Genomic DNA, 26941 nt, shown 5'->3' with positions numbered 1-26941 from the left:
TTATCAGCATTGCACAAAATACAAGATAACCTCAGAATTATTTCTGGCAGAAATATCTTCTCCACATCTTGTGACGTGACTAAGAAAGGACACATTTTATTTCAACATTTACTAGTAAAAGAAGAAAATAGTGAAAAATCCTTACATGCTCAAAAAGATAAATCTCTGTTGCAGTTTATTAGAATCACTCTCAACAGGGAAAATTAAAATCCTCAGGGTCTTGGTCAGGGAAAAAGGATTTCTATTTCTACAAACACAGACACACCACAAAATCCAAAACTCAGAGAAATTAAGGCTGTATGTTGTTGCACAGTTGCATGTGCTATCACAGTACAGAGATTTTATTGCATCAATGGCAGTGCCGCATTTTCTCCTGCTCTACTTGTCTTAGCACAGAATCACAGTACAGGCAGATGTTAGGTCTGTCTGCATCCACACAACAAATAATTAATTTTAAATATGGCTATGGGAATTTATGGTAATAAAAACATGAGTATAAAGCCTGTCATGTGAAAATCCTGCTCTGTCTTAGTCAATATTTTCCATGTGTCATTGCCCTGCTGTAAAACCCTGCCGTCATTCAAAGCCCATCTATCCATTTACTTTGCAATCTCTGCTCACATCCTTTGTTTTGTGATAACTTCAGCTTGCACTTTATTTCTGCACAGATAAAATATGTCCCTGGAGAGAATATAAAGAAAAAACTCCCACTGTCTCTTTCCCAGGCTCATCATCTACAAGTAACTGACTGACAAACAGAGGGAGAGATACCAGAATATCCCTCCAATCAAGAAAGTCACTTCCCTTGGTTTGGTTTTTTTTGTTATTAATTACTTTTAAAAGTAGTGTGGAATATTAGCTTTCAAGCACCACTTTCAAACTCTGGTTTATCCTCATTGAAGATTTAACTTGTTCTGAGACATGATTTTGTCCTCGTATGGTCTTGTCTCATAACTCTTCAGTTATGTCTAAGCTCAGCCTAACAAAGCCCTGATTGTGGCACAGGTTCCCACAGCTCTGCAATCAAGCCAGTGCAGGTCAGTAGCAGCCCAGACAAGCTGACATGGGCTTCAGCATATGTTAATAAACAGAATACAGCCCCTTCAGGGACCTTGAGTATGTACTGTGACAGTGAACATCCCAGCCCATCACTTCACAGCAAGTGAAACAGCAAGCCCAGTTGCCAACCTGAACGGGTATTAGTGGTGGTGGGAGTAAGAAAATTTCCTCTGTGTAAGGATTTTCTGTTGTTCGTAGATGAGAAACCAAGGAGTAAAGGCAAAGTGTGTCAAAACGCAAACCTCAGAACAGTGGCATAAAATAAGTCACAGTGATGGGCACAAGGAGACACACCATGATGTTCAAATTCCCCAACCATCCATACAGAGGAAAAGAACGTAAAGCAATTAAAAAGACCAGAAGATAAAAAATACAGTGCATAAAATTCATTGCATACTAAAGGGCTCCTAAAAAGACTTTCCATGTATTTCTGCAAACATTTTATATCTGAAGGCAAGAGGCTAAAGAGTGTTCTGCAATTCTGTAAATCCACTTCCATCAAATAAAACAAAGTGTTTCCAAAACATTTACTACAAGATCTGTCACATGCTAGAGCAGCTAAGAGATTATAGGACCACCCAGTAGGGGAGCAAGTACCCTTTCCCACAAGGTCTCCTTTTTAAAAAGCACACATACATACACTCAGAGGATAGGACACAAACTCCCATTGGACTTCTTGTTTGTGAGAATGCTTTCGAAAAAGAAATCAATGTATGGAATCGGATTACTTTGCTCCTTTTCTGGCTGGGTCCAGCCAAGTCTGCCTTGCTATATGAAGGTGAAGTTAGCACAGGAGGATTTGAAGGTTACTAAGGCTCTAGTTCAAGGTGACATCCAAATCGTGAGTTTTTCTGCTATCACTGCTCACATGTTTTAGGACCTTGCTAGGCTGGGAAGTAAAATCACATTTGTACAAAGCTCACTGAAACAAAACAAAACTTGGCAGAGAGAATCACTTAGGAAAAAAGAAATATAGATAAGAAACCAGAGATCAGAAAAAAGCCACTACTTATCTGACAATAAAGGATAAACTTAGACAGTAAGAAATCTCTACAGGGAGTATTTCTCCATAAGAAACAGTAAGAGGGAGAATAAGACAAGATCTGAAAAGAGACATCAGTTTGTAGCAGCAGTGGGCAGCTGCAAAATAAAAACAAGTGATTCCAAAAGACCTTTTCAGTGTCTGAGAGTATCCTATTATTACCTGCAGTAAAAACACACCTCTGAGTTGGCAACAACGTCATTGCATGGGAACCACTATACTGATGTGGACTGTTATATGAAAAGTAGTGCAAGTGCAGCCCTTGGAGGGTGGCTACGTGATCTGCTGGCTTGGGCAGGGCCGAGAGTCTCCGTCAGGTGAGGAAACCAACCCACTAAGCTATGGGGGGTGATGCTGGCAGGTTACGTGGGATGTGGTAACTCCTGCTCAGCACAGCCCTGTCCCCCAGTGGGACTTCTGGAGAGCCACCAACATTTCCCAGCTGAATTGCAGCTGGAGCTCCCCACTCTTCTCAGTTTTATGTCACATGTATGCGTAGTCATATGAAGATTTTGATACATAGCTCTCAGAGCCAGAAAGTTTTGTTGGATCTACATGAGTAACTCCCATAGTCTCCCTGGATAAGGTCCAGCCTGCCAACTCTGGTGCCTGCAGTAATATGCAGGCAGAGTACAGGTCTCCACACAGGGATTCCTCCATGCTTCAAAATGTACTTTACTCCCTGTGTTTGCTAATTAATTGTACCCAGGAAAGAGTGCCAGGTTCAGTATAAAGGCTGACTTAACACAGTACGATCTCAAAATCAGTTCTTCCCATGAACAAGTTACTTGAGGTTTGGAGACTAAAAAGGAGGAAAAGGCAATGTGGACATTTTTTTCTTATTTTTAAATATTAAAAAAAGATTGTAAATGTTCATTTTGGGGAAAAAAAAAAAAGGTGCTTTTTTTAACTGCTATTCAAGAATTAACACTCTGACTAGCACGTGTGAGAAACACAGCCTTATGTCTGCAGGAACACTGGATGGAAAGGAAATGTTCCTCTCTAAGTACCTGAACACCAAACCTCCTGTGCATCTTGGGCAGTCCTTTAAACACTTACAGGCAAAAAGCTGCATCTACAGGAACGCAAAGGGAACGTACACAAAACACCTTAAATGAGCACTTTGAGAAAGCAACTCTTAGAATAAAAGGAGTCAAGGTTCAGAAGAAATTAATAATCTGCTATGATTTTAAGTTTTAAGCACAAGCAAAGCTCATAAAAAAAAGTGCAATAGTCTTCCAAAAGCTTACAGAAACTGTTTTCAATGAAAACTCAAACAGATATTTACATCAAGCATAAGAGTGCTTTGGTGGCAAGTGAGAGAGAGACCTACTTGCCGCATCATGACACATGACAGGAAAGAACTAGCATGGCGGAGGGTTGATGGAACTCCACTTGACATATGGGATGTGTTCTGATGTCAGCTAAATTTATGCCATATGCTACAAAGCATAGTGTAGTGTCTGCCTTTTTTGGAACACAAACAACTTGCTGACACTAAATGGAAAGTTCACTGCAGGATTTACATCATCTTTGACCTAATTGTGACAGGACAGAACTACTCAGGCTGCTCCTTAGGAATCCAGATTTTTTGTGTGATGCGTGTATTTATTGTCCAAACACATTACCCCATATTAGGAAAACTATCACTGTAACCATTTCAGGTACTGACACAAGGAACACCCCATTCTGCATTCTGGTAGAAAAAAGCAGGTCTGCATGAATTAAAAACAAAAAACAAGGAGAGGCAGGGCCCCAAAGCAGGCGGAGTAACTGGGTAAACGTTGCCCACACATGTGCCTGACATGCAGATGTTTTTAAATGTCTCCACCCACATCCAGATGGGCACAGCAGGAAGATATTATACGAAAAAATGTGTTGGGAGTTGTGCAGAGACTAGAAAAAATATCAGAAGTTAAGTGTGAAAATCCTCCCAGCAGTGAAGTTTTGACCTGTCCCCATTTAACACAACAGCCCCAGATATTTGCTTTGGTAACAGAAGCACAGCAGTAGCAGACTAAAACACGATCAAATGGTTTGGCTGAGTTAAGCCTCAAGCAACCCCAAAATATCTTATTAACTTTCCCAATAAACTTTTTGCTGCTCCACTGCCTTTAGATTTTACTTCCCCTGAAGCCTCAAACCTCCAATCCAGAGAGCAGTTTTGCTGTCTCACAATTTTCTTTGACCGAGCATGATTTAGTTTGATTCTGCTTGTTAAGGGAAGTGCAAAGAATCAGAACTGAAGCTGGACAACAGGAACTCACCATCCTTGTACATTCATATGCTGCCAAGGAGAGCGTCGGAACAAGAATCCGAGAGGCAGAATCAGTGATGCAGCCCTACCTTACCAAGAATAAGAAAACAGATGAAAGTGAAATCATGTTGAGGGGGGAGGAGGGGAAGCTGAGATCTTATAAAATCTGCCAACTTTGAGACAATAAATGAGCAAAACCAGCACCAGTTGGAAAGGGACTCAGGCAAGCCAGTCTCCTTATACTAACTCTTTGGTGCTCACAGGCATGAAAGCGAAGATATCCACATCAGCAGTATGACATGTTTATTTAGATGAGTTAACTGTAAAAACACTTGCCAAGTTATTTGTAGGCTGTGCCAAGTATATGTCAGAACCTAACAGACTGATCTTACAGCAACAATTGTAGAGAATCACAATTCTGCTGTCTCTCTCTTAACAGTAGTTGACTAAATAGCCATGTTTTTCCACGAAAGATTGGATGTGAATTTGTTTTCTTTTCCTGCTTGAACAGGAGTAGGAACAAAGCTCGGTGTCGGTTTCTGAGGAAGTCCCCCACCTCCTGCAGTCCCTTTCACAAGTAACCAACCTTTCCACTCTGCCCCCAAAACAGCCCACAAAGAGAAAAAGGTTATTCAAATGACCAGAGACTCATTTTTACCTCAACGAAATTATCCAACACTAAATTATCAAATATAGCCTTTAAAAAGGAGAAATTTTCCATTTGTGCAAAAATACCACAGCAATAATCAGTGACTTAAAGGAAATAAACAGCTTACGAGGTTAAGTTATAAATTAATTAAATTGCATAAGTCACAGCACAGGACACATCCTAAACATGGTGGTTGGGCTTTTTTTCCCCCTGAAGACGTCCTCTCACATTGAAAAATATTTTTGTGGAATTAGAAGAAATAATGAAACAAAGAAAAAATGGAAGAGATACAGAAAAGCAATCCGTTCTCATTAACAGTGTGAAAGAGCTCCAGAGCCTGCTTCTGGAATTCTTAATTTCTTCTGCCACTACCTGGTTTATTTTAAAAATGGATTATTTAAATTTCCAAGCATTTGATGTCAGATAAATACCTGAATACTGCAAAACACTAACAAGAAACATTGAAGGCATCCCTTTTAAATATATCTTTCAACTGTTCAAAATTGTATCTACTGTAGACAAAGTGAATTTTATGCTATGTATTAAAGACGGTAGATGTTTGAGGTGACTGTGGGAAACACAGGAAACCCCTCAGCACTCTGAGCAAGAGTCTCACAAGCCTCTGAAAAACCCAGAGCTCCATTACATTCAGCATGACACTTCAGTGCTGCAACGGGCACAAACAGCAAAGGCTGCTGTAGACGTACCACCTACAAAAGGCTTTGACATCCTCCAGGGTGAAAGCGTGTATTAGAACAGGAGACATCACTAAGAATATTGCAAAAGAAATGTATTATTTGGCGAGTGCTTCCAGAGTTTATAGAGGTATATCCTATTTTAAATGTGCAGGGTAATGAAGACTGTTGGACACCACTGTGAAATACTACTGACAAATGCGGCCTCTTGAAGAGGAAAACTGTAAGGAATTCTTCTTCGATTTCAGAGGCAGCAGATGCATTGTGTGTTGGCACGACTGGTATTGGAACTGCAGTATACATAGAAGTCACATAAAACCCACAGCAAGGTCCAGATCATATATTAATGTTGCTGTAATCCGTGCACCAGTCTTCTGCCAAATGTGTCAAATTTTCCCCTATAATGGAGCTATTTTGCTCACTGGGCCATATCCTGCATTTTTGAATCGCACACATTTTAGGCATTTAACAGAGCAACAACCACTTGCAGAGAAAGAAAACTAATTGCAATAACATATCCATTCTACATAAAATTGTTCTGTTCATAAAACTTAAGATTGCAGTATTTCTTTGCTAATGAGACATGGGCAAAGCTGGCAAAGCTCAGATATTATAGCATTTCTACACCAACTGTGTTAAGTGGATATCATAACTCAAATAATAAATAATAATAACAAATATATCTAGAAATGTAGATTCCCAGTAAAAGATACTAACAATCAATTCATTCGATCACAACATATACTCATTCACCCATACAAGATATACACACTCACACCTGCCATTCTGGGCTGGATCCCATAAAACGTCAAATTTTCTCCTTAGCAGAGTTCATGATATATAAGACTCAGAGAAGGAGTAAAATGAAATGGAAGGCTATGGAATTTCATCACACCCTGACAGACATACTAAAGGTTAGAAAGCTGTAACTAGTATAACTAGTTTCATTAATTTTTACATGTATAAATAGAAGAATGAGTGAATGTTATTGACCTTTTATTTATATATAAAAATATCAATGGCTAAGGCAGTCAGGAACTTCTGTGTGCAAGAGAAAGGTAAGTTATCTACAATCCATTTGGCAGTACTTGCAGATACATCTCAAGTAAACTGAACTGATAGATGAAGATGAAAAATAACCAAAAAGTGCTCACTTAATGTGCAGTGTCTCACAACAAAGGTCACAATTAGATTTACACCATGAACATACCTGGCATATTCCACTGATGCACATATCCAAGGATTCAATATTGCAACGCGTACCATCTAGCACTTTTGGGGCAAGCTCCACAATCAAGTTCTTTCCCAGAGCTTGACATTTCAGGGCACATGGTGCAGTAGGATCGTTATACACAGGGATCCACTCATAAAAATGTCCCTGGTATTTGACGTCATTGTAGGCTGAACACTGTTGTGCTCTAAAGTCACCAACATCTGAAGGGCAGTCCTAAAAACAAAGCAAAGGAAATATTTTTTTAAGAAGGGAATACTTTGCATTTGCAATAAGAATAATAATAATAATCTGATGAATTACACAGAATCTATTCAGGGAGGCTTGGTTCAAGAAATGATCTGCTATGACAAATATGCCATATTGCAAAGTTTTACTGTGTGCATTAAAACAATTTATGGTGTTTAATCTATTGCTTGCAGTGCAAGTAACAGAATATATCATGCATATTCCAGTAATAACAACATAACTGATATGAGAAGATAATTAAAAATGCTACTTTTTATGACACTATGTAGCACATTTAAAGTCTGGTTCTGTAATAAGAATTAGCTTCTAAAGGAATCTATATATTTTGAGTGACTATAATGAGATGTCTGACATTTAATATTTCTCTTTTCAATAGCTTTTTCCACTTAAGGATTTCTGAGTGCTCTGCACTCGTTCATCAATTCATACGTCAGAGTAATGAAAGAGGTATTATTGTTACTTATGCATAAAGAAATAAAAATTTGTCTAATTAATTGTTCAGTATTGCTCGGAAAGGGGCCAAGAGCATTAGGAGGAGACACCAGAACTTTCAGTACTTAGTCCTTTAGTCTAATTACAAAACACCTTCACCTCATGGAAGCAGTAAGGCTTACTTTGTTGAAATAAAATATACTTCAAATTGGTAACTATTGATCATATAGTTCCAGTTCTAATGAGACAGTTCTGTACCTCCCCCCATACAGAGCCTCAGCATATACAGCTTTCAGACCAAATATGAGAACTGTTTGAAAGAAAATATTCTAAAATATTTTTTCTACATAAAGCATTGCACCCAAACAATGATGTTAATATTAAACTATGGTGACAGGAATGGAGATGAATACTGATTTATTCGAAAATAACTTTGGTAAAGTACTGACAAAGGAGTTAGTGTGTCAAACAATTTTTCACTAAAGACTTCATTTGAAAGTATGTCCAGTGTCAAACAGTCCACATGCCAGACTGAAAGGATATTCTTCCAAGAATTCCAACTGCACATATAAGCCAGATGTGAGGCTGATTTTCACAAAGTTTTGTTTTCATTGGATATAAGACGGAAAGATTGTGATGTGTCAGCTGAACTCATGGAACATATTACTAAGTATTAGTTAACACTAATCCTAAATACAGCTTCAACCTTATCAGTGAACTGAACCTTCCCTGAAAAAAGCTAACAAAATAGTAAGTGCATTACACAGTACTGGACATTAAAACATACATGAGAAAGGTTCGAATTCCAGTCCGATGCCCTCAACAATGTTGTCCTGCTCATATGAATCTGAAGGAGTTGGCACTGCATTAGCTTAATAATTTGTCAATGCCTTAGATTTTTTTTTCACCATAGGAAAGTGACCTAGAAATGTCTCTGGTTTATATGTAGTCTGCATAAAATACCTTCTAAAATCAGTATTCTCTCTACTGATCAACGTGGGGTTTTTTGCAACTGAGCACCGAGCAATTCACTGAGCATTCCCAGCAACGCTTTTCAACCCTGTCTAGTGCTACACCTTACCGTGAGAATAACTCAGAATGATGCTAATACATTTTGTATTATTTTTAATCTGCAATAATTCTAGTTTGAGCAATATTTTTTTAAACTATAAAATGATGGAATAAGACAAGGAGAAATTACAGTTATTGTAATTCGTTGAGAGTTTTACCTCTGCAAAATCCCACAAGGGAGAGCTTCTAAAAACATCAAGCAAATACTGTCAGAAACCACCCTTATTTACTGCAGTGTCAGCCCCAAGAAATTCACCAAGTTTGCACTGGTGTAAATGAGAGCAGAATTTGGCTCTGACTTATCTGTCACCTCTCATTTTCCACAATAGCAAGTCTAAAAAGCAGAGAGGACTTCACAGTTCATATGGATACCATATGGTTCCCTTCCACCATTGCAAATAGAGGAGTAGCTAAGGATAAAAATAATAAGTGGAAGTCAGATTCAGGTAAAGTTAGAAGCAATATTTCGGAGTAGCATTATTCAGCCATGCACAGCTACATTTTCATCACAAAGAATTAAAGAGCTATCTGTAAAATAGGCAGAGCGATGGCCTTAGGCTGAGTTTTGACAGGCTGTTGTTACAATTCATTATCACTCGGTGTTGATGCAATGCCAAGACACAAACGCCACAATGTCAGGATGTCAATCCGTGGTTACTGTATGTTTCCCATTGATTCAACACAATGCAGCTCCTTCCTTCCACTTGCTTCCTGGCTGCTTGAGAGCAACTGAATTCTCATCTCCCTATTCTGTTTTGGCATCTTCAAAGAACACAAAGCGATCCTGGCAGCTTGATTCATATGCCAGTTCCACCCGCTTTATGTGTGAGCTGTGTTCTAAAGCAGGAGCATAAAAAGAGCATCACAAAGGGATATCAAAGGGCTGAAATTATTATCATTTGCATTATATCAGCATTTGGATGGCAACCAAGTTCAGATCCTGTTTTCCTGGGAACAATACATATTTGTATAAAGAAAGTTTATAATCTAAACAGAAAGACAACTAAGCACAGAAAGGAATGTAATCAAGACAACAAGAGGACTTGTAAACTTCAGGTTAATTCCATTTGAGTGGGTCAGAAAAGTGAGAGGGAGTTTAAAAAACAAAGGAAAAGGGGGGCAGGGCAAGACGTGAAGAGGTAGGCAAGGGTGAAGCATGTTTGGGAAGTGGGCAAGGCCACGCTGTCAAACAATGATACATGGGCCCCAATCCTCATCCTGTTTCCACCTCTTTTTGGTTTTAACCTATTTCAGACATCAATTCATTCTGTCATTCCCTCTTCCTTCTCAATATTCCACGTTTTTTCTTGTTCGTTAAATATTTTTGCTACTAATTTCAGGATTTCTCAGATTTGCTAATTTCAGCAATAGTTTTTGTCTTACACTCAATCCACTGAACCATAGCCAGGCCATTCATAGGTTCATACACTATGTAAAGGAGCTGAAGACATATCTATGAGATCTAATACATGAAATGTTGCCAAAAAATCACATCCAGATCTTCTCGTGGAACGAAGTGTATTTATGACATGACTTATGAACATATTATTAGACCAACAGATCTGAAAAAGATGCTTCAGACATCATGGCTACCATGCAGGTTAAAAAATACATACATATATTCCCATTCTTTTTGTGACAGATGATTAAAAACTACTGCATTCAAGGGCTGGCTTCTTATGAAATGTATCATTTTAGTTCTGGCAGCAAGCACTCTTAGCCTTTGAAAACAAAGCTAACCTGGGGAATCTGTATCTTTGTAGAAAATGTTCATGTACAAAATATGAAGGTTGCATCAGACCCTGTAACTCCTGCCAACAATTACTCCGCTGAAAAAAGCACAAAAGAGAAGGCAAGAAAATTCCCAGTAAAAATGATGACACCAAAGAAAGTCTAGCCCTTTGTCTAGTTTTATTCTTTGAATCTCATTTTGTTGAGACCTAGCCAAAACCGATGAAGTCATTGTTTTGTTTTCTTTTTGAAATTAGCTTCAGGTCCTATGTTTTTCCTATGCAATTTTCAGGCCACTTCTTAGTAAAATCGATATACCTGAGCTAGAAACCCTAGCCACCAGAGTCATACAGTGTATCAAGCATTATAAAAATAAAATAAATAAATGAACAGATTAGAGAGAAACTATGCAACTCAAGGTGAAATATTATAGGACTAAAGTAGACACAGTTCAGCCAAGATTTTCTGAATGGGATAAATGAGCTGGTTAAGACGGGGATGCTGGGACAATAATCTGATGAATGTGTTGAACAAGTGCAAGCATTATCTGCATATAATAAAAGTTTATAATGGACTTAAACACAGTCAAATCTGTTACAAAAGTGTTTTTTCTTACTGTAGAAGAGTCACTCTAGCAAATGTATAAGTGACTTTTTGGCACATAAGAATGTGAAATTTATGGGGAAATGGCCCAAATAACTTGTTCTATGAATAGGACCCTAAAGGATTATCTTAAACACTTCCATATAGTGTACATCATAGCATTAGAATGTAACAGTATATACAAAAATGGAAATATAAAAACCGGGGGGTTAAGAAAGACTGAAAACCTCATTGAACAGCATATAATGAATCGTTTATATAGTTTATTTCTCTAAAGTCTCTATAAGAAAAGCTGAAAGCATACATGCAGTTTTAGGAAATCCTGCACCTGGCATCTCAGTTATGATAGAAAGATAAGCAGGCTATACGTATGCCTTAATCTCACCAATTATTTTGTTGCTAAGACCTTGAATTAATTTTTTGATTGAAATATCACTAATATTATTCTGGAACTATGCTTGAGTTCAATGAACTTACTACTATTCTATTACAAATCCAGATGAAACCAATTTTCTGGTAAAATGATTCTTGTTCTTTTCATTAGAATGACACACATATTAAGTTGTGCTTCATTTGTACTCCCCAATATAGATGTTAGTGGCGTAATGTATCATGTAGCAAAATTACATTTGCAGACAACTTTACACAGTGTATATATACTGAATGTCTCATGTGGTTAGCAATAATACCTACTAATATGGAAAGAAGCTAGTTTAAACTCGTAATTTTCAAACTAAAATTTTACTCCTAAAGTGAGAAGCATTCATTAGAAATAATGCTTTGGGGAAAATTATATCATTTGAAACACAACTGGCCTAGTAGTCCAGGTTTACATGAGGTACAAGCTCCCATTTCAAGGTTAAGTCAGGTCTAATACTGGGTTTGAATTCAGTGACACCAAATTCAAAGACGAGCTGTATTAACAGTGGAAATCTCATGAAATATATTTTTTTCAGGAGTTCTCCATTATCTGATCCATAATCTAGGAAAAACCATTCCTGGGAGATTCTGGCTGTATCTGAACTGAAATGGAAACCTGATCCCTTTCAGACATGCCCCAAAAGCAGAACTGTAAAGGCAGCTTCCTGTCTGGAAATTAACATTTGAATCATCATAAATTCAAACAGACTCACATACAAGGCGCTTGCCACTTATCGCTTTAAAATAAGTCCTAAAGTTAAAAAACAGGCCCCAGTGACTTCAGAAAAACTCCCTGGGCGTTCAGAAAGGATATAGCAATCATCTTATTTTCTCTATGCTGAAGCACAGAGAGCCTTCATTTCCATCAGATTTTTACTGCATAATCCTTAAAATGAACAGTGTCCACAAGTGCTCTGGTATATCCTAAAAGCTTGTAGGCCTCTGCTTACAGCAGAAAATATGCCCAAATTCATCTCTTTCTCCTTTTTCTGTACACTGGATACTTTTCTAGTCCTTTCATTGGAGGAACAAGGTATACTACATTGACTTGCTTGTACTGTTGCATAGGAAGCTGTAGTGCATGGGATCAAGCAATCAGAGGTATATTACTGTATACAATGCATACAACTAGATATCTAGATAAGGAATGTAGCAAATAGATTTTGCAGTGGCAGTTTTATTGCTTACATACTGGCTGGCTGCAGTTTAGCTTATCACAGAGCTTTAAAAGATTATGGTAATTTTTGCATGTGGCATTTTTATTTATGAGCTAAGGACATTGTGCACAAAACTGCTAGGCCTTTTCTTCTGAAAGGGCAAGTGACAGGATTTGTTTCCAGAATCTGATTTTTGCATGCCCTGGGCCTGATTCATTAATCACTTCCACTAGCTTCTGCCAGCAGAAACAGGCTGTGAGCCGTTGTGGTGGAAAATCCATCCAACACTGAGGAGTGGAGTGTTAGAGCAATTCAAGGTGCTAGCAAGCCTTGTTCTTGAGGAGGGCAGAAGCCAACTGGCACACAAGAAACTGTAGGTGTGGCAAACTGAAGAGTGGGAATGGCCAGTTCTCCCAGGAGATACACTGATTCAACATATTTACTGGGCAACTTCCAGTGTCAGGCCTCCTAAGGAGAACATGTCATACTTCACAGCTCCCTGCTGCTGGCAGAAATCACAGGGTTAGCAATGACATGAGTATCACCTGCTTTTGCCTGGGTATAATTCAACCCAAGGGAACCACAGGCCTCACCTTTTAAGGGGTATTTCTGTGAAAATTGCTGCCTTTCTCCCAGAGCCAGAAGCAGATTAATCAAATGCACTACAGTAAAATAAAATAAAATTAAATAAAAAGATGCTTTTGCTTTAATTACTTATCTACCCTCTCTCTTTTCTGGAATGGGATTACATGAATGTCATATTGTACTGTAAGGTAACCCGTGCAAAGGGGGTGACTGCTGACCATAAACCATCCTGAATTATTGTGTTTGTACACATGGTCTGTTGATCAGTGGTATCGCAGAGTCCTCCATGAGCTGCACACCTTGAACAGACTACAACATCTGGGGTGAAAAGCAGCAGCTGTTTAAACAGCACAAAGCATCACTGCAAATCAGTTGAGCACAAGTCATGAAGCATGCTGTATGTGACTGGGTTTCATAAAACGTGTCTGTAAAAATAAAATGTGATCGCAACACAGTAACAGCAACTGTATAGTCAAAACTCTGGCTTTACATTCAGTCACGGAAATTGTCTATGCCAGTGTACCTAAATATACATGCTTTTGCATATAGACATATAAATATCTGGGCTCAGGCAAACAGAGGGGATATAAGGAGTAATTATCCAATTAAAGATTTGAAAGAGACCCAGGCAGTTAACCTCTTTGCTCATGTGAAGCGTGCTACCTTATCATTAATAATCACAAATGATCAGGAGCTCAGTTTAATGCTTCATCTGAAAGACAGCACCCCCAGGAAAAGCACTTGCTAGTTTAAGATGAGATCTGATTTTTTAATCCTCCAAAATGTGTAACTTTCCTAATAAATGATATAAAACATTCTGAATCACAATTGGCACTATAATTTTAAAAGAAAACGTCCATTTGGGAAGCCTAAATTTGAGACCTCATGGTGTCATGCAGACTGAAAGCTTTAAAAATGGTAATAATGATGGAAAGAAAATTATGCGCCATAAGGTTTTAAACAAGAAGCAGCATTTCTTAAACTTTAACACATTGTTTGAATAAGTAAAATAGGATTAAAGGCCAGACTCACATTACTACTGCAGGTCTTGTATCGAATATTCCGACCTTCACAGTTCCTGAAAAACAGAGTAAAAATGGTTACACTGCATAACAGCAAAACACAACCCTGCCTGGTTTACAGTTAGTTATTCTCTTGAAAATTAGACTTTTATTGCTACTGCCCTACCATAATTTGGACTCAAAATACAAGGTTTAAATACAAAGGGGATCTGGGGACTCAACAGGTTACGCTCCTGTCTCTCTTCAGCAAAGAACGTGTGGCTTTCCCTGTAAGCCCAATTTACTGCAAACCTGATGAAAAACACATTTATTTTGTGAAAAAGATTTCACAAGGCATCCCTAAGCCTGATCTATGCTGACTTCAGCAAAGCTACTTCTAATCCATGGGATGTAACCCAGAGGAAAAGAGGATCAGAATATCTAAGCAATCCTTTAATCAAGCATAGGGCTAATGAGCATTAATTTTCCTTTCTCCCATTTTGTTGAGGAAAAGAAAAACAGCCTTAAACCTTTCCTTTCTCCCAAAAATGAATGCAATACTTTTGAGGAACAGCACATAATTTTACTGACCCAAAGCCACTTGAGCAGAATTCATAATTTTAAATTACATATAATTCTCATGGACTGCATGCATTTCTAAGGTGCCCAGTGCATGTGAATCCTGAAATCCAGGCACTTCAGATCCTCAGCAAAGTCTGCTGTTAGTAGATGAAATAACAGACATATGATAAAGTCATGATTATTTACTGTGGTCTCATAAATATGGGGATGTGTGGGTTTCACACTTTTTTTAGGGACACAGTTTGCGAAACTTCTCAATAACTGACCGGCACTTTTGCACAGGGTAAGATATTCTTCTTCTTAAGAATGGCAAAATCAAGCCCTTGAAAGAACTGAAAACATATTTCAAATGACTTGACAGGAAATTATAATTAGTCATGTCTCTAAAATCAGGAATAGTGTTTTGGAATAATCCCTTCAAACCAAAAAGACCTGCCTTACATTAAAGAATGCATGAATGTATAGCTGGTCATTTCCAGCTTGGACTAAATTTTCCACTTTTTGCATGAAAATTGATTGCAAATATTAAAAAAATTATTTAATATGTGTGAGGGATTGAAAAATATCATTTGAAAAGGAAAAAGCAATGGATGCCTGGAGCAAGAGTTCAACCAGCTCAGCTGAAGGTACAACTCTCCAGGCTCAAAATATTACATGTCTCAAATTTCCACTCTTTTGCAAGAGTGATTGCATTGCAAGGTCCAAGTTAAAAATGTTTATGATACATACCAATGTGAAAACTTTGTTTCACAATTGCGCATTTCCTGGACATTACAACAACAATAAAACAGAAAAAAAACTTTTAAACTACACATTTGTCAAGGTATGGAAAACACATGTTTTTCACAGGGGAACATATTAAAAATATTAATAAAACCACAGTGGAATTTATATCGCTACAATTTATTGAGCTCGTTTCACAGTGCCTAACACAGTGGTAGAATATCATGGCTTCTTGCTGGAAATATTACTTTTCTCAAAGATCTTTGTGTATTTTGCACTAAAAGAAACAGGCAGTGTTTTAATCAATCGTCTTTAGCTATATATTTCATACAGTTTTCACTTAACTAGTGTATCACACTACAAGCCTTCCTTAAGAAAAATTGACTTCCTGGGTGATACTGCATTTAATTTAAAAAAATATCAACAAAAAGAGAAATTTAAACATAATCAGCAGTTTTAAAAACGTTTAAGAATAATTAATAATAAGAAATTATGGACGCCAGCACAGATGCTTCTAGGCTGGTTGGGATCTCTTCTCGCCTGACTACAAGCCTATTGCATTACTCATACTTTTAGGATTGTAGCAACAAGTCCTACATTAGTCCAGCTTTACTACTGAGGTAAATTGTTTTCACCGCATACGCTGTTCTCTTCAAGCTACACTGAGGCTTTTCCACGAAAACATATGGCCACCAGGACCGCTGCATAGAAAGAACTGGCAGAGAAAAAGTTTCCTAACAGAAAGCAGCATTTGATACATCTATACATGGAGTAAGTGACCTGTTTTTTACTACAGGGAAGACATGGAGGAGCCTGCACTTGAAAATTATTTCAAGTAATGATCATAAAGGCTAATTTGTATGCAGGTAACTCACCATTCGCTTTGTATTATGGTGACAGGGACTTCTCTCAGTTTTTGACTGTACTAAATAAATCATTCTTGTTATTCCACAAACATATTTAATAACATGCTAAAGTTCTATCAGAGTTGAAGGCTCAGATATTTATCTAATATATTTCGAAAGTATATTAAAAGCGGGATTTCATAACACTTGATCTGTACACGGCACTTGGTTCCAGAAACAGACGCAACAATGGATCAAAGGAGAGGGAAATATGGCAGAGTTGCAGAAGAATAAATACACGTAAGCATGTGGCTTACCTGCCATTTAAACATCTCCTCAACGAATAAGAGGCTCCCCCACCACAGGTCCGTGAGCAATCACTCCAGGCCCCCCAGGCATCCCAGGAGCCTTCCTTATCTTCATCAGAGCGGGTAATTCTGGAGGTCTGAAAAAAATGGAGAATGGAGAGGAGAAAAAAACCACATTAATTGATTTGGTACATGTTTTACTGCTTGGCATTAATACTACTGAGTATGTTACTTTGCTGTTTATTTACAGTATCTCAAACTTATTTACTATTTTAACATATAATAATTACATGGGAAAGGAAGCAGAGTCTTCGAAGATACAGTGTATTTGATGCGTTGCATTCCGCCGACAGACTGCTATGTCCAAATATACTGCCATTCCCAATGTACGTATGTCCAACACCCAGTGTAGGAACTACACAATTGATCTCAAGCAGCCAGACCAGGCGTCATGTTCTGAGCAGGCTGCTGGGCTTTCTGAAATCCTGACCAAAGAAGTTTCATATCCACGACTAATGGGAGGATGAAAGCCTCTTTTTATCTCCTCAAGCATGCCTGCACTCAGCAGTAGTACAGAAATTAAGCAACTCAAATCTTTTGTAAAGTGCATGCCCAGAACTGCAATCAGGGAAACAAACCAAGAATACAACTTCATTACAAAAAGTGCCACTTATTTGAAAGAAATCAGGGAAAAAGGCTTAAAGATTTTTAGGCTACAGCAATTAAACACTGATTTAAGCTTAAATTCACTTACACAGGCTTCAAAAACATTATTACCAGACACCATAAATATAGAAATTAAAGATTTGTGACAAAACCCAAAATTCTGCTTGACCTCTTAAAAATGTCATTTTTCATTTGCATTGTATCCTGTTTAAGAAAATTGACATTTCCCAGAGAAAATTATCAAAACATTTTAGAAAATCGCAGCTTAGCACAATAGTTCAATATTAAAAAGTGATATGAATCAAATCATTCAGTAATGTCCTGCTTTAAGAGATTACTTTTTGGTTTATGATTTTCTTCACGAAGAAACCATAGGAAAATCAAATTCAGGATTTCCCCAAGCATTTCTTTCACTTCACTATAATTGTTCAGCAGCTGTTCCATTTACATTCTACTTTCATTCCTCTGTCCCTGTAACCTTTAAAAATTCTCTCTTGAAAAAACATGCACAGATTTTTATAATAAAATGTCAAACATAATGGTTCCCTGAGAGTTGTCAGACATACGATGGGCCTGTTAGCATAAAGAAATTAAGATTTTTAGAACCCTAAATTACACCCAGACTGAGATGAAAACACCAATTTCTCTAATCACTGTGGTGATAGAGTTTGCATATAAACTACTGCAAACATAATAATGTAACAGCTATTAACATCATTATGAATGAAAGTCGTATTGTGGATAAAAATGAGGCAATGAGTCATTTCTCTCAGGTGACAGAGAACATTGACCGATATTTACTCTGCCCCAATACAATCGCAAACAAGAGAACATGAAGGGTTCATCCAAGCTTTACTGAAACAACTATTTATACAGCCAATTTTTTATTCCTGTTGACTTCAGCGGGCATCCAAGCAGACCTCAGATAAACAAAGGCACTACATTCACCTGACTGTGTTATTTTTGAAACCACAGGAAGGCACAACTTAATCAGACGGTGTTTCAGGTTACTCCCCCTCCCACAAAACAAGCGCACAGAAACACCAACCAAAGGGCTATCTGTCAGCAAACATAAGGCAAAGAGATAAAAACAAATACTAAATAAACTGCATCCAACTCAACATTTAAGTCTTTGTAAGTGCCAAAAAAAAAAAGGAAAAAAAGGATGTTTAAAATGCTGAAAAGATTTTCATGAGTGACTAGATCCAGAGAAGTGCAAGAGATTAGTATATATCCTACTACTAAACCAGATGAACACACTTTAGTAACCCATATTTTCTCTAAGAAATAACTTAAGTAAGCTCATGAGAAGAAGACTCAGTCTTATTTTCTTCCAAAATGCCCCACAAAAGTGATTTAAAAGTGAGGGATGTGTAATTCAAATCTTATGGTATAAGGGGAAAAAATACGTAACTGTCCTTAAATTCAACAGTACAGACAGTCAGCTCATCTTCAGCCATGAAGAAAGTTGACTCAGATAAAAGCCTACCAAGCTTGAAGTGAAAATGACAAACAATAGAAACAAAGCTGTTTTCAAAATAGCACCATACAAGGAATATGACTCAACACCACGCTGTGTAGGCAAAGGGATTTTCTCCTAAATATTATTGTCAAAAAAAACCAAACCAAATGAAAACAAACAAACAAACAAAAACCAACCACGTGCCACAGAACTGGCCTGTTTCTGTGAATGAGCTGTTACACTTAGGATGCATTCACACCGCAGTTGTTCATATAACTATTGAACAAGCCTCATTTTAGAAACCCAAATGGCAAATAGTTAAACTTAGCTACACTTAAGCAGAACTAAGGACTACTCAAACACATTTTAAAGGCATTAATAAAAGTAGGCAGATTTAGTATAATAGCACTACTCCCCATAGTTAAGCAGCTAACAAACGTCCGCAATTTCCAAACTTTTCCATCTCTTCCTCAAAAACCTTGAACTTGTAAAAAAAAATTTTGCTAATTAGAGGATAAGCTATCTCCATTTGAACAGTAAACTGCAGAAGTTGGTCTAAACACATCAGTGGCTCCTTAACTTTCTTGCTCCCCTAAGTTTACAAATTTTACAAACATTGTAAAGCTTTAAAAGTGTACTCAGGCCAATCTACTGTTCCAGAAACGATAGAGCCCAGCTCTGCCAAGATCCCCGAGGAATTTTTGTGCTGGCGTTGGGTTTATTTTACATCAGAAGCCAACTCTGAAATGTCTGACACTGAAAATGGAACCAACTGCCTTCAATCGTGAGCAAAAAGCGCTCACCACTTCCCAACAAATCACTCAGCACATGAAAATAAGTCAAGATGAACAAAAGAGTCACTTCTTTCAAATTTATGAGTGCAAAATTAAAATTCGTCCTCTGTAATCCCAAGGCAAATGATTGTTTTTTAATATGTCAAGAAATTATTAAACTTATGATATTACAAAAGCAATACACACCACTCTCTCTTTCAGAATAGCGAGTTTCTTTTGACAAAGCAGTGGCAATGCCTAAAATAATCCTAACTTCATCATTCTATTAAAACCAGCCACATGATATTAACAGACAGAATGTCATCTAAAGCCCTAAACAATGTCCAGTTGTTCCCCTAGCAAACTGCTTTGATAAAAGCCATTGTTCTGAACTGTATCTAATTAAAAAGCTGTAAATACTAGGATGATCAAAGCAGAAGTTTATGCCAACAAAGCCTTCTTCAGAATCATTGACTAATTCAGTGCCCACAGTGTTGATTTAAACTCCAGCTAGTTCAAACTATTTGTCCCATGGGAAAGAGTTAAAAGCAGCTTGCACTGGCTTAGTAATTTACTAGCAAAATAATATTGATTTACTAGCTGTCTGGTTTCATAAACTCTACATATTACATTTGTCTACACCATGGTACGAAATTGAAGTAAAATAAAGAAAAGATCATCAACATCATGATTTAAACCAACAAAACCTTGGAAGCTCATTTAGGAATTAAATCAAGAGGTAATTGCAATTGGGCACAAAAGGGTATTATTGTACCTCAGGACTGCCTTCATGGTTTGCTTCTTAACTTCAATTGTTCATGTTTTTATTGTCTTCAGTCATAATTCTAACGTGGTTCAGCAGTGAAGCTTTGCTGAAGCATATTAGAATGGAAGTGTTTTTCCTTTAGTGGTTTGATTTTGCAACAGATGAAGTGCCACGCTTACATTGAGCATATTCATTGTGAAAGTATGTATGCACCTACACATACATAAATGCGTGCATGCACATGCGCACCCGTGACGTGACATGATCAAGTAAAGTCACAAGTGCTGTAGTGAATCCAGATAAAAATAACTTAAACCAGCTATAAACACAACCTAGATGATTTGCTGCTCTTTACATAGAACTAAATGGCAAAAGGTGTCACACTTCCACTGGATCCAGCTACGCTAACGGGAGTTGTATCCATTCCAAAAGCATCACACGCGAACACAGGGTTAGATGCAAGCATTGCATTCAAAGCAATGTTTAAGAACCTATACAATGTTCTCTGCAGAAATTAATCCAGTTCATACAATAAAGGTAGTTTCACATATTTCATCTCAATCTATGCATCCAATCTATAATTCATTCTGAAAGCAAAAAAAGAGTAAGTCATGGCACTGCACATGGATCTGGGCAAGGATCACTTGAATCAGGGGACAGAGGAAAATAAACTACAAGTTTTGAAGCACTTGGTGACATCGGCAGTCTCAAAGACTGAGATGACAGTATGCCAAGGTTTCCTCAAGGTCTGAGGCCCAGTAACGTGCAATCTGAGTCTCTGCTGACAACCATTAACTGAGAGAGGCAGCCTCATACATGGAGAATTTTACCAAAAGTGTGGCACTGCTAGATTTGGACAGAGGGAAAATGTTAGTGCCAGTTTCCCTTCTTCCATCCAGGGCTCTGTTTTGCTTCTGCCACATATGGGTACATACTGTAACACTATGTTCTGCAAATTATTTGTGTGTGTGTATTTTCAGGCCGTACTTGCCTTGCAATGTACTACTCAAAGTAACTGAGTATAGCAGAAGTGGGCACTGAGGTAAAATAAATGAAATCCAGATGTTACGAGGGCTGATCATTAATCTAAAACAAGGGGATTTTTACTGTCACTTGTAACACCCAGTAAATAACAACAGCTACATTGACACACATTACAAAAATCAAACACAGTGCTGTTATATGGAGAAAAACGATTTGGCCAAACTTTTGTTTGGCTGTTATGAAGGATGACATAATTGTCTTGAATATGGTCATGCAGACTTCAAAGGAGATGTGGTGCCAGAGAATGAAGGTCAGTTTATGCAGTTTTGTTATTATTCAGACATACATTACATAAGGCTTGGATATGTAAATGTTTAGCGTCCAACATAACAAAGATTCAGCTTCTCAACAGCAATGCTCCGATACCTTAAATGTTTGTTTTCCAGAGTTTTTAACATATATTTTTGCTTTAAATACAAACACAAGCCAAGTACACAGCATTTGACACATGAGAATTATTGTAACAGAATGTGTAATGAAAGAAATGTAGAGACCCAACACTCAGATTCATCTGCAAGAGTCCCCAGGTGACAGTCCCTCTGCCATGTACGTATCGTAACACAAACTACCCCAAACTGCCCTGCGACCTGCCCCGGAGCACCTCCCCAGAGCAGGGTGCCCAGCTCTGCCAAGTTCTAGAAGAGATTCAACGCAATCTCTGGGCAGCATCTACCAATGCAGACCACACCTAGGGCTGGACGGATGTATAAAATGCTCTGCTCAAACAGGTTAGAGTGACGTGGCTCACAAAATAAGACTTTGTCGTAACAAGTAAAGACTTGGTTATGCAGGAATATTTACCAATGAATCTGCTACTATGCCTACATCACTGCAGCTCTCTGGGTGAGCACTCTTTGGTTTTTCTCATGCCTTCTTATTGATGTGGTTTGTATTAATTCGAAAAGGCATGCCAAACTCCAAAAGAGAATCCCCATAAGGAGTTACATTGGCACAGCTATATCATATTGCTATTTAATAACACATTGCATATAACTACATTCCTCCATACAGAATTTAGATTTTTCAGATTAAATTCACCCAAGTGAAAGAACCTATTGAAGGGCATAAACACCACTTCAGTCCCACTGAAGGCCTAAATTAAGCAATACCCAAAGCTCAGTACTGGCCCTTCTCCCAGGAGTGAATTTCATCCTTGATGGTATTTTGAACAGAGATGAAGCATTTCCTTTTTATTGCTTCTTCCCACTCTCACAACCCATAAATACTATTAACACTATCCTGACTTTCAGAGTCTTCCAAAGCACGAGGTTATGTTGCTGTGCACTAATCTTCATGCGCAGCACTACGCCATGCCGTTTTCTTCTCCTCATACCTACAACAGCTCCGAACAGAGGTAGCGCAAGGAATTATGGCACTGAAGGGAAAATATCCTGCCTGAGTAGCTCTGTGATGCGTTTCCCAGATTCTTCTTTCCAGACACTACACTTAGTGGAAAAGATATCAAATTGCACTGTTGACTGTGTCCATGAGCAGAGTGCATAACTGAAGGAACAAGTATTTACCTGCAGATAATCGCTGGATATGCTATTCAGCCTCAGAACTGTATCCTTCACTTTTAACTCTGGCTGTTATGTCTATGGCTTTGCGACAAACTATGCTAGAAATCTCTTTCCCTGCTAAGGTCACATACAAAAATGATTTACACCTCTATTTTGTACAATCTAAGTAAGGTGTAGAATGCAGATTACAGATTTAGGAAAAACTATTTCAGTTGTGGCAGCAACTAAATAGAAGAACAGTCAAAACTTATTTCCAGACAAATGAGAGTTATTAATGAGATCTTTCATTACCTGATTTTAGCAGAAAAACTTCCACTTGTTTCATTATGACAGATTTCAAGACATTTCCTGATATATTTCTACTATTGCTGGGTGCATTATGTATTACCTAATTGTGCACTGTATATGTCACTAAGTTTAATAAATCTTTTACTTATATGTACCAAAGTAAATTATATATTATTCTGTATTTTAAAAAGGATGTATCTGGAGTTATAAAATCCTGGAAAAAAAACAATGCATCATTATTTTAGACTGATAAAACACACCCGGGAATAAATGCAGCTATTTTAAGCAGATGTTTAGAAGTAATTAGTTTTAATATTACTAACATTATTTCAGTCCCATTAGCTATTGTTGCACTGGGCCTTGCCACTGTGTAGGGGTGTCCATGCACTAGGAACTGACTGCAAAATGGAATCTGTGCCTGGTAACAAAAAGAGCATTTCAGAAACACAAGCTGGTAAAGCTCAGTGACAGCCCAGGAGAATCACCAGCAAGAAATGAGCTAAAAGGCAAATGATGAACTTATTCAGCCACACGAAAGAATACATCTGGGGGCTCAGATGTAGTTTAGAGCCATCAGTGTTGAATTCTGCAATATATTTTCATTCTACAGCAGTTTTGAATAAATTCAAATTCAAGTTTTGGAAAATAGAACATGCAAAAGAGTCACACACAGGAAATATTTACAGCGTAATTCATCTTGATACTAAACTGTAGGCAAATCCCAGCATGTTTTTCAGTATCATACTGCATCCAGATTTTCCATTGTCAGTGTGTTGCAAAATTTCATATTGACAACACAGGCCTGCACTGCAGGAGTTGTCAGGACAAAGTTGGAGGTTTTGGCAGGTGGAGCAGGGATACTTGAGGCTTTTGGCATCCAGGAAGGGATGAAATGTTGCTTGGCTGTTTGGCACCTATGAGCTAGCTGAGGCTTTTGGCACTGAAAACAGTCTGTATCACCTCCTTCCTTCGTTGTGAGCAGTAACAGAGGGAACATGGAATTTGTGGGCATGGAGAAGGAATCGTGGTTCCTGCCCTAACAACTCCAAGCAGAAAGTAACTGCATTAGTATACCCGACACCTACATGTTCCTGCTAAAAGGAATCAGCACTGAAGTAGTTAAAACATAACTGAGTTGCTATTTTTCAATTTCTGAGTTAACTATGTTGTTCAGACGAGTTTAAAAAAACCCACACAAATTCTAGTTTTACTCACTGCTGACAGGCTTTGATGACCTACACTGAAATCTCAGGGTACATTTTTATTACATAACTGATTTTTACAAGAGGAGCACTTGCCTCTGTCCTCTCCTCTGGACAATGGCAATCTGTTTTATTTTCTTGGGTGATATTCCATAAATTACTATTTTGACAGATAGATATCTAGCAAATAGACAAACCCCTTTTAAAACCCTAATAATCATGTCCCACAAATACATGTCACTGACAACGCACCTGACAATCCAGACTTAGTTGCCCAGGTTTTCATTCATGCTTGCCCAATTAGAGCCATGAGCCCCGTATCTGCCTTCTCTACAATGGTAAATATTATTCCACATTCACTAGTATTAGAGCATAAAGAAGATCTTAGGTCCTGAGAACAGGGACTAATAACTATTAGCCAACTAATAAGTTGTCTAATAACCAACTTTGGTGACATCCAAACAGTCAGGCAAGAAGTCCATGCTTTTCTAATGCTTTTAGGTCCAATCATCCAGGACAGCTGACCACGATCAAGAATATGAAAAAATTCTCCCTGAGTTTCCAGTATTTCATTGTCTTCCAAGATTTAAAAGTACATGTGAGTACGTAGCTGGAAATATATAAATTTGAACTCTCAAAACAGATCCATTCCTCTGAATCTGCCCCATCCGAAATGGAAACTACACTGAGAAATGTTTAGCATCACTCCAATTCCCTCCATTTCTGGAGAATTATAACTTAAAGATTTGCATGTGTAGCTGGCAAACAACTCAAAAGCCACAGACCTTGGGAAACGCACAGAGGTTCTGAAAGGGAACATAACCAAGAAAGCAATATAAATTGTAGCACTCTTTGCCCACTTTCTCAGTAGCCAGCCTGAAGCAAACACTTGCCAGGGCTTGGAAGAGAGATAAAGGCAGAATTTTAAAATACGCAAAGAAGAAGGAATAGGATGCCTTAAAAAGTTTATAAGAAACATGATATTCCTTTTTAAAATATCATCGATTATATTAACATTCCCAAAGAAGAACTTAAAAGTTATATCCTAATAAGTATAAAAATTATTTTTAAATTATAATAAATTACACAATATTCTTCACAATGTGGTATTATTAAATACGCAGTCCTTGCATTTGGTTGTGCAAAGAAATCTTGTCACAGACATAATGAGAACATTTTCATTTTCACATGACAAATACAATACGCAGTCTTAATACTTATTGATTGCAGCTTTTAAGGCTGTGTATTGTTATGTCCAATTTACAGATGAGAACCTGACCTCAGGAAGGAGGAGGATAAAGGTGCATTATGAGTAGCACAGCTGAGAATTACATCTCAGTGTCCAAAGTCGGATTCTAGTGCCCCTTACAGAGCTCTTCCACCTCCTATTTTGTTATAAACACTGTCCTTTCTACTATCTGTATCTACAGTAGGTACAAAGTATGAAGGGGAAAACATAATCTTCAGGACATTTCAATATGTTAATTATCTCTGGGCCTACTTATAAATCTGCATTAACAACATTCCATATATTTTCTGGAGTCCATAAAAGTAGTAAGAATTCGTGCAAGCTTTACTGAATACTTATTCAAAATTTGCACCTGGATACACTGGGTTTTTCCACCTTCACACTGCACGCCACATGTTCCTCATCCAGCATAAACAGTGTGATGGGTCAGCCAGAGTCCAATGTGCAGAATTCCTCAGGTGCATAATAGAAAAAGAGATTCCAATTGCTGGGAAATATATCTGGCATTATTTTTTTGAATTACCTTATTAAATATATTTGCAAACATCCAAATAAAGGTGCTTTTAAACACTTTACCATGCAATTTTTAAAACTGGTCTCAAAAGTTAAAAACTGCATCACTTCAGCACATGCAGTGGAAAGAGAAGAGCAACACTGACAAAAGGGTGAGCGTTATGCCTGTGAAAAAGCAGAGGATTTCCATCAGCTTCCAGAGATTACACAGTGGCACACTGCTGGCACTGTCAAATGTGCAAAATCTTTCCTGTCGAGGCTTATTTTTCAGGGTTTCTTCCATATTCTGATGCCATATGAAATTGCAATCATACTTCAGTGATTACATATTTTTGAATGCTTTTAAATCATGCTTTCCATGAAAAGAACAGTACAAACAAAAACAAAATCCTAAACATTTCTCCTAAGGGTCAGGTACCTATCCCAGACTCATCTCCTCTTGATAAAATACCTGTACCAGCTTAGGACCTCCTCATGTCCTTCTTGATCTGTTCATTTGATGGAGACCCACTGGCCAGTAGTTGAGGAAGTCATTCCAGGGTAAGGAGAGCTATGGCAGGAATGCTATGAATTACTGAAGCTCTAGGTTAAAATTAATCAACAAGGTGGTAAACCTACAGTTTAGAAGTAGGAGAAAAGTGACAGGGGAGAGCACAGGGTGCGACTTCTCCTTGTTTTCCAGCCTATAGGTAAGCGGTAAAAACATGGAGAAGAACAGACCCTGACACGAAGCCAGCAGCTGTTACCACAATTACCATCAAATTTCACTCCTGCTGATTTGTGGTGGTCCTGGTGGTATTTGCCCAAATTAACACCAC

General features: G+C 37.9%; 1 protein-coding gene across 9 annotated transcripts in view; it reads right to left on the bottom strand.

Annotated features, from left to right (window-relative positions):
- ADAMTSL3 (ADAMTS like 3) overlaps window positions 1-26941 on the bottom strand; it is a 202607-nt gene that overhangs the window by 86649 nt on the left and 89017 nt on the right. For all 9 annotated transcript variants that reach the window (XR_015701245.1, XM_087743289.1, XM_087743293.1 and 6 more), the window contains 3 exons: window positions 16650-16777; window positions 14214-14259; window positions 6913-7149 (listed from right to left, as the gene is read on the bottom strand). Coding sequence is in view for 8 of the 9 variants with exons in the window: in XM_087743289.1 (XP_087599415.1) it covers window positions 6913-7149; window positions 14214-14259; window positions 16650-16777 (411 nt within the window). In the remaining variant the exon portion in view is untranslated. The remainder of the gene's footprint in view (window positions 1-6912; window positions 7150-14213; window positions 14260-16649; window positions 16778-26941) is intronic.

The sequence above is a fragment of the Nipponia nippon genome, unplaced genomic scaffold (assembly GCF_047370975.1).
Source record: "Nipponia nippon isolate SJK-2023a ecotype South Korea unplaced genomic scaffold, ASM4737097v1 scaffold_9, whole genome shotgun sequence".
NCBI classification, from domain to species: Eukaryota; Metazoa; Chordata; class Aves; order Pelecaniformes; family Threskiornithidae; genus Nipponia; species Nipponia nippon.
This window is presented reverse-complemented; position numbering and strand designations above follow the sequence as displayed.